The sequence below is a fragment of the Carcharodon carcharias genome, chromosome 11, assembly GCF_017639515.1.
Source record: "Carcharodon carcharias isolate sCarCar2 chromosome 11, sCarCar2.pri, whole genome shotgun sequence".
In the NCBI taxonomy this organism is placed as follows: domain Eukaryota; kingdom Metazoa; phylum Chordata; class Chondrichthyes; order Lamniformes; family Lamnidae; genus Carcharodon; species Carcharodon carcharias.
In genome coordinates, this window is record NC_054477.1 from 95,064,544 (window position 1) to 95,076,986 (window position 12,443).

The following is a 12,443-nucleotide window of genomic DNA, read 5'->3' on the forward strand; positions in this document are numbered from 1 at the left end:
AATAAAACAAAATCCTTTCCAGTTCATTGAAGTCATCTGCAGAGGTCCATGTGGTAATATGCATGAAGTATATGATAGTTAGGACTTTGGTGGAAGATAGCCTGAAAACTGTGCAGAGCCCAAACTTGTTGCCTTCTGGTTGTCCATGGAACTTTGCGAACATGGCATCAATTCCCTGATCAATGCAAAAATGAAGTGTGGGCTGATTGATGGTGTTGATATACTGTTGCAGCCTGGATGCAACAAGAGGTAAACTCAAGGCAATAAGCAACCTTGCCTGCAGTAGGCAATATAGCATCACTTGTGGCAGTGGGTTGCAGATCTTGTTACCGAAGTGACTCAGGTTTCTGACAACCTCTCTGGAAAAGTACAGAGAACTGCACTGGTGTAACTCTGGCCCTATAAATTCAGACAGGTGGGCAAGTAGTCTAGAGTTATTTTCCTCCTCTGTGGGTACACTCAGCTGCATATTTTCCTTCCACCTGTTGCTGTGCTTCTCTTCCCCTAACCAAAATTGAGTGGCCAAAATGAATTTTGAGCTTTTAAGAAAAAGAGCAAGGATGTGCCCAGATTATAGGAGCTCAGAGTAGATGATCAATTAAACTTTTGAGATGTTTAATTATACCAACTGTTATAACCTTGGATAAGACCAGAACCTTTAAGAAATATGAGCTCCCAGTTATTAATTGAAAGAGTTATGCCACAAGATTTCACGTTTTGAACAAAAAAAACTTTACCGTTAAACAAAGCAAATACTAACTTAACACTATATTTGGTAAATACTTATATTCATTAGGGCACTTCCCATTTTACTTTTATTGCCGTCCAAAAGTTCCCATATATTTTACAGGTTAAGGGTTCCTTCACTTGTGATACCAAACGTGAAGCCGACCACTGCCCTCGATTGGGCCCTGACACGAATTTCACGCTGGCTGGTCAATTAATGGGGTGGGGGTGGGAGGAGTGCGAGCACAGAAGTGTGCTCAGGTGTGGGGGTGCATGCAGCAAAAACTCTGAGGAACATAGCTGCCTCAGGTAGCTGAAGATTTTTAACAATAAAAAAATAAAGATATTCAAAATAATGAAAACATGTACCCTCATGTGACAATCACATGAGCAGGGACAGTTTAAATGAGTGCTAAAAGTTTTTAATTTAAAAAAAAATTACTAGTTGAAACCTCATTCCACCCGTGGATGAGGTTTTGCCAAAAAGTGAAGGTCGCTTGGCCTTTTTGCCTGCCTGCCAGCCGAACAGTTGGATGGGCAGCAAAAAATGAGTCAATTTAAGAGCTTTAATAGGCTGTTCAATTGTTGGCGGGTGCACTGCCGACTCCCACACACACCCGCCAATTAAAATATTGCAAGCACGTGATGATGTTGAGATGCTCCTCCCAATGTCATTGTGCTTTATTTTGCACTTGGTTGGGTCGGGCGTGGGCTCGCCAAATTGTAAAATTCTGCCCTTGATTGGAAGGATTCAAACATGGAGTGTTGGGTAAGGCTGGCAGATTTGTGAGGTGATAACACGTTCAATGATTTTAGGAAAGGGAGATGCAGATGCGGTGATAGTTTGCAAGGATAGAGGGATCAATAGTCATTTTTTATTGAGGAGGGGAGTGCTAACAGCAGATTTTAAAGAGAGAGGAATCAGTATCAGCATGCGTCAGGAAGGTAAATAGGGTGCTCAAATGTTTCTCTGCCTCATCTTTACCCACTTGCACTATCCCTTTGGAAATTTTAATTATTCAAATTCCACCCTCAATTTGCCGCTTCCCTTCTCCCATTCAGCCAGATTGTAGAATTAATAATTAGGCCAAATCCATGACGAGTTTTCTTTTTTACTGGTCATAGTCTCACTTGAATCCTTCAAAAGTATTGTTGTTTCATCAATTAAGTTAAGCTCAAGCTCAACAGGTTGAAGAATTAAATTCAAATTTCATCCCATAAATATGCTGAACCAATTACATGCATCAAAGTCTCAACATCTCAACAAATCTCAGCATGAGGATTGGTTATTATTCTGGTTTACCAAGTAAAAAAAACATCCAGGGAATAGATGACTCCAAATTAGTTGAAAGGAAGAGGGGTTATTAGAGATGATAACCTAGTTTCATCTTTCTGCTGCTAACTAATCTGCTGTGCATTTCCAGAAATTATGGTTTGTATTTCAGATTTCCATCATTTGCACATCGGGGTTAAAAAAGAGAAACAATTTATGTTGCAAGAATACTAGTGCTTTTGTTAACATTAAGATTTTGGAAGTTGCTAAATGAATAGACACTTTAAAAATATTAGAACCCTATATAAACTACTCCAAAAAAAAATAAAATGACCTGGAGTGGGTAACCTGCCACATGCGACCCATCAGGGTTGAGTGCAGCCTCAAAAACATTTTGTTGACCGTTGCCCACGCTCAGGATTGCCAGATTTCACTGGTTTCCATCCACATAGTTTTTGCCCCCTACCAGGGTCACTAAAAAGTGATATGCACGCAAAACAAAGGCAAGTGAAGAGAGGTGTGTGCTGATTGCACACAACAGCAACTATGAGAACCATGTGTTCCCTCTGTGTCCAAAGCATGGCTATGGTTTAATCTGCACACCCCTCAAATTCTTATTCATGGGATCACATGCCCGATTTCAATCTTGCGGCCACTGAGGTGAAGGAGGGGCACTTATGCGACCCACTCATTAGCCTAGATTGCCCACTGTTTTATTCTCTGCTTTTCCAAAAAAAATCTCAAATGTTAGCAAGCTATTAGTTGTCATTGTCTGCAAAAGTGAGAGTAATCACTAAATATTTGGCAGTGGAATACCCTGCCCACAACGGTATGTAAGCAGAGATGGTCAAATGGAAATTGGATGGGCACTGGAAGGAAATAAACTTGCAGGGTTACAGGAATAGAACAAGAGAATGGGGCTGGCTGGATTGATCCCGAGAACTTGATGCATAGATTCATTGGGCCAAATAGCCTCCTTCTGCGCCAGAAATGACTGACTTTATGAAGATTTGCATCTAATTATAGACAAAAACATTGAAATCATTGATAATCAACTTCTGATATAACAGAAGTATTAGAAATTGTTGCAATTAGATCAAAAAATTGAAACATAGATTGAAAGACCATTTGGTTTAACTAGATCTAGCTGGCCTGAGCTTTAAAAACAAAATAGATAGTTGCTACTCTCCAATATATGCTGCTGGCTCTGCCTGCTGAGCATTTCTAGCGTCTGCAGTATTTTGCTTTTATCACTACCTATATAATTCAAATGATTTTCTCTCCAAACGTTTGTCTAACTCAATGTCAATGGTCTAGATTTTGTGATAGGAATTGGGGTGAGGCAGTCAACCTTTAACACAACAACCAAGTAAATCAGCTAGAAACTGCCAGTGTCGACCCATATGAAATTAAATGCAGAAATTCAGAATATGCTGTCCAAAATAACTCCGCTCCTCCCCAGGGTATGCTGCAACAATCCTCATGGATAGAATTAGCACTGGAATCAATGTAATGGTGTAAAATTAGGGTACTTGCCCAGTAGGCTCCCCACTGTTAAGCTAGTTTATTCAGAAGCAAGTGATGTTTAAAAAGCAAAAAGCATGCTAAGCAATAATTACCAACAAACAACCTCTCTGACCCTGAAAATTTAATCTTCCAATTATAGAGATTTGTGACAATTGTAGAGATTTGTAGGGATTCATTCATAATTCTTCATGGAAACTTAAGTTTTTTTTTCTGTCGATCTCTTATCCATCAGCCCCATCTGTCTTCCCCAAACTTTACTTCATTTTATGCACCTGATTTAAATCTAACATATTTCCTTTCTACTTCCTGTGTTATACTTCTCAGTGAGAATTCCTCAATCTGATTGGTGAGGTTCTTGAATAATTTCTTGCCCTGCTCAGATGCCTCAAATGTCCTGTAGAGGATGCAGCACTGAATCAGAACAAGTCTCCTGGCTAAAGCCCACGAAAGCTTTGTGGGCAGCTAGCAACAAGATGAATGATAAACACCATTCCATTGCTGATTATTGCAAAATCAGAGCCCATTTTAGTTAATAGCTTCAATAGGATATAAGCAGTCTGCTTGATCCCCCCTATCCATAAACCTTCACTACTGATGCACAATGGCAGCAATGCGTACAATATACAAGATGCACTGCAGCTATTCACCAAGGCCCCTTCAACACCTTCCAAACCAGTGGCTTCTATTCACTTGGATGAACAAGTGCACCAGGTGCATGGGAACACCACTATTTGCAAGTTCCCCTCCAAGCCACTCACTAATCTGACTTGGAATTAAATAGCTTTTCCTTCACTATTACTGGGTTAATATAATACCGGTGTGTGTACCTACACCAGGTAGACTCCAGCGGTGGCTCACCACCTTCTCAAGGGCAATTAGGGGTGATGCTGGTCTTGCCAATAATGCTCACATCCCATGAAAAGATAAACAAAAACAAAGATTGGGTTGCGTATTCCAAATATTCACCATTGAAAATATAAACTTGATTCTATGACTACAAAATTTTATACTATAACCAAGCACACAACTCTTACCCCTCTCATGAAAGCTTTGTTGATAGCTGCCTACAAGATGAATGATAAACACTATTCCTGCTTACTGCAGCGCCCCCCCACCACACCCTCCTCCAATTAAGAGCATTCCTGTGATCTGATTTGCTCCCTCCACTTCCCTGTCTAACATATCACCCATTGGCAATATCTTCCACAGATAAGGAACCAACTATCACATGTACACTTGACACCTAGCTCTACCTATATATCTCTCAACGCCTCCCATTGCTCTCTGACTGCTTATCTTGCATCCAGTTTGGATGAGCTACAATTACCCCTAACTAAACCTTGGGAAGACCAAAGACAAGTTCTTGACTCCCACCACAAATATGCGACCCTCTGCAGGTGCTATTTGGGATTCTACTTTGCAATCGGAGAGTCCTGTTTGGCTATGAACCAAGCTTCTAACTCAATATCCAGTAAGGCAAAAAACACCTACTTCCACTCAATTAGCATGCTCACTTCTGCCCTAAATTAGCTGCTACTGAAACCCTTGTCTATGCCCTGCTCAAGTCCAGACTCAACTAATCCAGTGCTTATGGCAAGACTCCCATCCAAAACTCTGCTGCCTATACCCTATGCAAACCAAGCTCTTCTCACCCATTGTCTACTGAACAAATTTGATTCACAGTCCCTCAATTTAAAAAAAAATCTAATTTTAGTGTTTAAATCCCTATTTTGCACCCCCCCACCCCCTTTCACACTATTCCAAATCTTCTCCAATACTACAACCCACTTTTGATCTCTAAATTCTGGAGTGTGATCTCATCATCTCATGCACCTTCCCTCTTCTATGTCCCACCATTGAGGTCCTTGCCTTCAACTCGAATTCCATCTGCTTTTCCAACATCTTAAAATCTCACCTTTGACAAAGCCTCTAGTTATCCATCTTAAAATCTCTTTTGTTTGGGCACTTCTCCCTTCATGGTTTAAAAATATTTTAAAAGCACTAGCAATTGTTGTAGAAAGAACAACGAAAATAAGTTTTCTTTTTCAATTTTATTGAAACAAAGGGATTCTCTCCCTTCCCCCAATAACTGAAAGGAAATCTGCAAATAAAAATATGATGTTTCTTTACAAACCAACTCCATTGTTCTGTATTTATAAACTGAACATTTTTAATCTCAGGAATAAGTGCAGATTATCCCTTAAGGGGAGAGTATATGGTTAAGAATGTATTCATTCCATGGCCACTCTGGCATGGCAGTAAACATGGAAAACTATTATGAATCTTGCAGCCTTGTCATCAAAATGCAATGCAATACATCATCTGTATCAATCTCCACACTTGATGCCTTGTGTTTCTCCTCCAAGTTAGAGTCAAAACAAATGTAAATATCACAGGAAAAACTTTCCTTAAATAGGTCACAACTATAAATCACATTTTTAGTAAAACTAGAGAAAATTATTCAGAAAAAAGCTGTTAAATAGAAACTGCAAGAATCAATCGAGTAATGAATAAATTTCAACCCATCCCCTTTGACTGCTGGTGACCACAGATTCAACACTTTCAACTTTTATTAGCAGCTGGAAGGGATAATTTTCACTAAATGTGCGAATTAGCAAAACAGATGTAGAAAGGAAAGTTACTTAAACTTTTACAAATTAAGCAGTTTGTGTCAGATATGGCATGAGCTGTCCTTTGCATTTGCAATTATGGAACCTCTTATTCCAATGTAGCTTTCTTCAAATACATCACAAAACAAGGCAGGCGGATTGAAACTAGTGATGCTCGTTTCATGCAATACATTTTTTGCATACACATTTAATCATACAGTAACAAAGCACAAGACAGAGGCATAATGTCACAGCTTTTGAATATAATCATTGAATATATGTATTATCAAGAAAGCATCCAAGATTATTTATAATACTGTTCGATCACCAAACAGATAATCACAAGATTTCAGCACACAACACAAAATACTTGTTACTTTTTTAAAAATCTACGAAGTATTTTTTTACTTGAATACTTGAAACACATGACTCAAGGCTTGGTTTTGAGATGAAAGATTGGAAGATACATTCATTATATTTAGTCATCCAAAAGAATAAAAGCATGGGAGGAGATTTCAAGTTTTAAACCCATTATTTAATTTAAATCCAGTTCTTTTGCCAGCACATATCAAAAACTGGCTCATTTGATAAGTTCAAAAGCTCTTCTAAGATGGTGTTTAAAACGGAAAAAATGTCATCTCAAGGGAGAGGGCTTTGTTGTTTTTGGGCAAGAATTTTAAATTAAATCATACTCTTGTGCTCCATTCCCTATCGCTGAAGATGACGACAGACAGACTTGCCTTTATAAAGATCCTGTCTGCGCCTTAGGATGCCCCCAAAGCATTTTACAGCCAATGAAATAAATACAGTCACTGTTATACAGAACTGGTATCTGTTAACATTCTGAAGTGTTCTGGGAAATTTGCCATAGGTCACTTTATAATCATGAGCTATGCCTTCAATGCACCTCAAATTTGCCAGCCAGATAACAGTGGCAAATCATACCGGGCACACCAGCTGCATTGGGAACTTGCAGCCCTGTACACAATGCTTAATTAATTATGGGCCATTGTGCTTGATCGAGGTGTCAGATTGGGCTAACACTGCAAATACACAGTGCACACTGCAAACTCCCTCAAGAGTTGAACTGCATAATTAGTGCTGCATTTAAGTCTTAATATCCATTATACAGATGTAGCTGTTAAATAACAGTAAGTCCCAAATGATAAGAGTGGTGTTGATTTGCCAGGAAGTCCATTTGAACAGCACAAACCATAACTAATTAAAACCAGTCAATCCAAGCAAACCAAATTTTTTTTATTCTTTAAAACCGCTTGGCTCTCTTCTGATGCCTGTAAAATAGCTGAAGTTATATCAAAAGCAGTTGATTGCAATGCTTATGCCATGAATTTCCATTTTAAAATTAGGATAAAATTTTCAGGCAAAAAGTTGCACACTACTAGAAATGAAAATACACGAGACTCCTATTTCTTTGAGCGGTGATTGTTCAACTGTAAATATTGGCTTTCAATGTGTTACTATTAGCAATTAAGCAGTAGGTTTTTATGCAATTTCCACACGTGTTATAATTTTGGCATAAGGAACTCTCATGTTTTGAATGATCTTAATTATGAGAAATGAGCACTTAAAAACATCCGCTCTATGAATTCAAATGAATGTATAGTTAGTACACTAGAGGAATTAACTGCAATGCCATTAGATGACCACCCAGATTATATCTTTGCCCTTCAAGTCACATTCCCCATCATCATAACATTTGGTCAAAAATTTGCCAGTCACACAACAACATTCAATGTTTGGAAGGACCCACAGACTAGTGAACACGAACAATTGTGTAAATAGGAATAGCAACTTGTACAAAACCAAATGCCAGTACCACTTTTTAAATTTCACACCATGTGTGGGACTATGTTTTCCCAATTTTAAAGCAATCCTGGAATCAGAGAAGATTATATAGTCAGATATTGGAGGTGGTGGTGGTGGCAGTGGGGAGAAAGAGCAGAGAGAAAAGGAGTGTATTACACAATTCTACCAGAATTTAAATTGTGGCCATCCAACAATTCTTGACACCTAGCAACAGAACTCCTTGATGTTCTTAATTTAAATACCACCATGCAAAATAGGGACACAGAGTTAGGCATTGGTACTCAGTTACATTTATAACTTGATTTGATCTTAGTCCAAAAAGTCCATGCAAGCTTTACTAGTGCAATAACCTAAAAACTCAAGTTTATGGAGACACTGTGGTCACAGACTCCAAAATGTGTCAGGCACAGAAAAATAGATTTCATATGGTCCTAGATAGTGAGCAAGTAAAACTCCTGAGGCATCCTAACTTTCCTTTGATACATTCAAACTTTCTCCCCCAACAGAAGTAGCCAATCCCTTTTGCTAGTCCTAAATGTGAGTATACAATAAAAAACTGTTGAGCGGAAAGTTTCTCAAATTATGCAATACAATACAAAAAGACTTTCCTAAACAATTAGTGTCTTGTGATAAACAGCAGAATTTGCACTATAAAGTGTCAACTTTGATACCAGAGCTTCTCTAGCCAAATAAAATCATAAGCCGGTGAGACGGGCATTATTGTCTCTGGAATAAATACAATGGGACCCAACTTCTCTCAACAGCAAATCATCTAGTTTCTGAAATTAGATTTTAAGAACTGATTTTGACAGATAAAAGTATTGTCCCATCACTGGACTAATTTTCCCAAACAAATCAAATTTGTCTCTAACATATTTCTTAATTTCCATTTCATAGCAGATAGCACTTAAAGCCTTAGCTCTCACTTTAAAAACTGAAGGTAAATTTACCCAATTAATATTCCCAACTAAATTTTTGTAAAAAGATATTTTAGCATTGGCAAGCACAAGTAATTCTCCTCCAAGTGTAAATGTTGGTGCTGTCACCCCTGGGGCTGGATTTTACAGCGACTCGCTGGGCATATTTCAGTGAGGGGGCATATAAAATACGATGGGTGAGTAACGCACAGCCTTCCTGACCACTCCCAATCTGCTCCCCATAACAAGGTAGGTGGCCTGCCATTTTTAAAAAGATAATTAACGGACAACTGAGCTTGTAACAAGTCAATTGACCTGTATATAATCATACCACAATATGGTTGATGTGGCAAGGCAGGCAGAAGTAGGTAGGCCACTTTTTTTAACTCAAACTAGTTAAACGGTGGGAAGGAAGGGGGTGGGTACTTCATTTGGAGGTTGTCCTGTGCACATCAGGGACACATCCCACCCTCACCCACCCCAACCAACCCAAGATATTTCCCTCCCATTGTTCTTTCCTGCATGACCTTCAAAGCCTGCCTCCATCTTGCCCCATTCCCTAGTTTGCCTCAACCCTTCCCACCCAGGACTTGCCATACTCCTGACCCCATTACTCTTCCTTGCGGGGGTGCTTGTCATCCCAGCAGTGCCCACTACTGAATTCTGACGCTGCTTGGACTGATTGGCATCAGCACTTGAGGGTGGGACTTCCACTGAAGGGTGAAGTCTGACCCTCACCTGCTTAAGGCCGCCAGCAGAGTGCGATTGGTGTGAGGCAGGCTTCTTCAGCGTCAGCCAGTGCGGGACCAGCTTTCCTCCTGGCAAGGTTGGGGTGGAGGGGGGGGAGGTGGGGAGCAATAGGCTCCCCCTCCCTGTAGAATTCAACCCCTTAAGTAATTCTTCACCTCAAAGTCTTAAAAAACTCACATGTAAAGCTCAAGCTCTATTCAATGAAACACAGTAAAACTAGATAATATGAACACTAATTTCCCCAAGAGTAATTGGTTGAGGCAATACAAATTCACAGAGCAATTTTTTTAGGATTACATTCCGTTTATGGTTTTCAACAGTAACAAATGAAGGGCAGGTGAACTTTAGCAAATAGTTTACAGCAAACTCATTTGATAAGTGCACAACAATTACAGATGAAAATCTGGTTTTGCTACATCCAAGTTTCAACAATAAATAGTAACCATCCATTATTTATTCCCAATTGAATTATTTAGTAATCTCTCCAAATCCCAAATGCTTTTGATTTGATTGAGACAGCCCTGCCTTTTCCATAGGATAGTTGTGTTAAAAACTTTATTCTGGAGATTACATTTCTGGAATATGTAGAACAGGAAGGGTTATGTATAAAATAGATGATTTTAACTACTACAAGAGAGCAGAGGATGATCAACAAATAAAACAAGTTCAAATCAGGTTTTAGATCACACACACACAAAAATACATTTATTTTAAATTGCTCATCTATCTTTAGTGGGTCCAGTTCTTACATCATAGGTCTACTGAAATCCTCTAGTTTATGAAGGCAGCTGTGTAAATAGAATTCTACTGTGACAAATGAGAAAGCAACTCACAGGAAGGGAAAAAAAACCATCAATGCTTGCTTTACAGCAAACAATATCTTCAAAATGTTTGTGTTATGATTCAATTCACATTTTGAAAATTACCAAGGTCCTCTTTCACCCCCAGTTCTCACAAACCACTTCACATTACAACCAACTGTAACTGAGAACAATAGCACAGGCAAATACATTAACAAGGATCTGTGAATTTGGTGAGTGATTAGTTACGAGTACTTTTCAGTGTTAAACTTAGGAACATTTCAATTACTCTACAGTATAAATTGCACATAATAGCTAAAGTTTAGGACAATCTTCTAAAACGTGTTCATCGTCACAATCCTGATAATTCGGATTCGGCACTCGTTCACCTTCCATTGTCAGCAAAGTTCTTGAATAAACTCTTCTCCTGGTTTCAGGTCATGTACTGAGTTATAGCACGCAGAGCATACAGGAGTTCTGCTTGCATACGTGCTTCCATCAACAGCAAATTAACATGGATCTGAAAGAATGAAGAATAGACTTTTACAATCACACTCTCTCGGAAATAGTAGGGTTAAAAAAAAGTCCTTTGTTTGTGATGCTTAGTTGTCTGCAAGCCAGCTCACCCAATCTTCTGAACATTAAGGGCTGGATTTTTGTGGAGTCAGGGAGACTCTGTAGACCTTTAAAAAATGGCAGCCGGAACTGGATTCTTGATCCCATTCCTGGTACCCACAATTTTCACAGTACAGGATAAGGGTGCGGACTGGTGCAGGCTGCGAGACTGTACTCTGAACTCCTGAACTGACTAGCTCCATTGCAGGGCCAGGCGTGTATGAGCCCTCTGCAATTTTTGTGGAGATGGGCCAGCCAAGGACTCCTGATTCATGATCCCTCCGAGGTGTCGTGAACCATAGTCTGGATGAGGAAAGCTTTCAAAAGGTAGTTCTTAAGGTCTTATTGTGTCCCCTTGTCAAGCTATGCCCCTCCACTCACCCCTCCCAGTGCCCCTCATACCTGCTATGCCAAGCTATGTCCCTCCACCTACCCCCATTTCCCCTCGTACTCTCCATACCAAACTACGCCCCTCAACCCACTTGATGCCTCCTCATACCCTCCATGCCAACCTATGGCACTTACATACCCATTCACTCAGTGCACGCTCTATACAGAACCACTGAATGCTATAGTCACAATAGCATACGTAAAAATGGTATAAAGTCATTCATCCATAACTTACTTTATTTAAAAAAAAATATTGCTTTTATTACAACCCAATGAAAGTGTCAATCATCCAGATACTTTAGAGTATCAATAGCTGAAACTACAAGTACTAGATACCTCTATGTAAACATTGTACAATGGACAAAATAGACCACAGAGAAAGCACTGTCAATCGAGCAATGTTTTTCCTGGGGTGTAGGTGTTTAAACAGACTAATAGATGCCTGGGCTATCAACCAAGAATACATAATGTGAGGCTTGGCTGGGAGTCTAGGCATCCATCATTAAGTCCACATATTGAAGAGTCATCATTGCATAATATGCAGGAGATATGTTGAGCTGGATGTTATCATTATAATAATACAGGTGTCAGCTTTGTTCATTTGATGATGCAACCTTCCAATTTGGGCAGGAGTGAGTTCAAGTCACCATTGTGGCTGTAACTCAACTACTGAATTTCTTCTCAAGTACATGGAGACATCTGGCATGTGTTCCATATGAATGCAAGTTCTAACTGTTTGGAATGCTAAACATTCAATGGGATTAGAGGAGCTTAACCACCACTACAGTTAATATACAACTCCGCCAATAGTGTCAGGATGGAACAACCTCAAGTGGCACTGGAAACGTAAATAGTGAGCAGTATTATGTTGTGTTTCACTAGTTTAAAACTAGAAAAATATCTTGCAACATGCATTATTTTGTAAAGCTGAAGGAGCAAATACTTAATCAGATCACTGCTTGAGAAAAATATTTACAGTTGTAGAATCAAACTATACTCTGTTATCCTA

General features: G+C 39.3%; 1 protein-coding gene across 3 annotated transcripts in view; it reads right to left on the reverse strand.

Annotated features, from left to right (window-relative positions):
• Positions 1-5,562: 5,562 nt before the first annotated feature.
• Positions 5,563-12,443, reverse strand: part of LOC121283839 (sestrin-3-like) — a 117,932-nt gene continuing 111,051 nt past the window's right edge. For all 3 annotated transcript variants that reach the window (XM_041198619.1, XM_041198618.1, XM_041198620.1), the window contains exon 11: positions 5,563-10,949. In XM_041198619.1, coding sequence (XP_041054553.1) covers positions 10,863-10,949 — 87 coding nt within the window. In that variant the 3' untranslated portion in view covers positions 5,563-10,862. The remainder of the gene's footprint in view (positions 10,950-12,443) is intronic.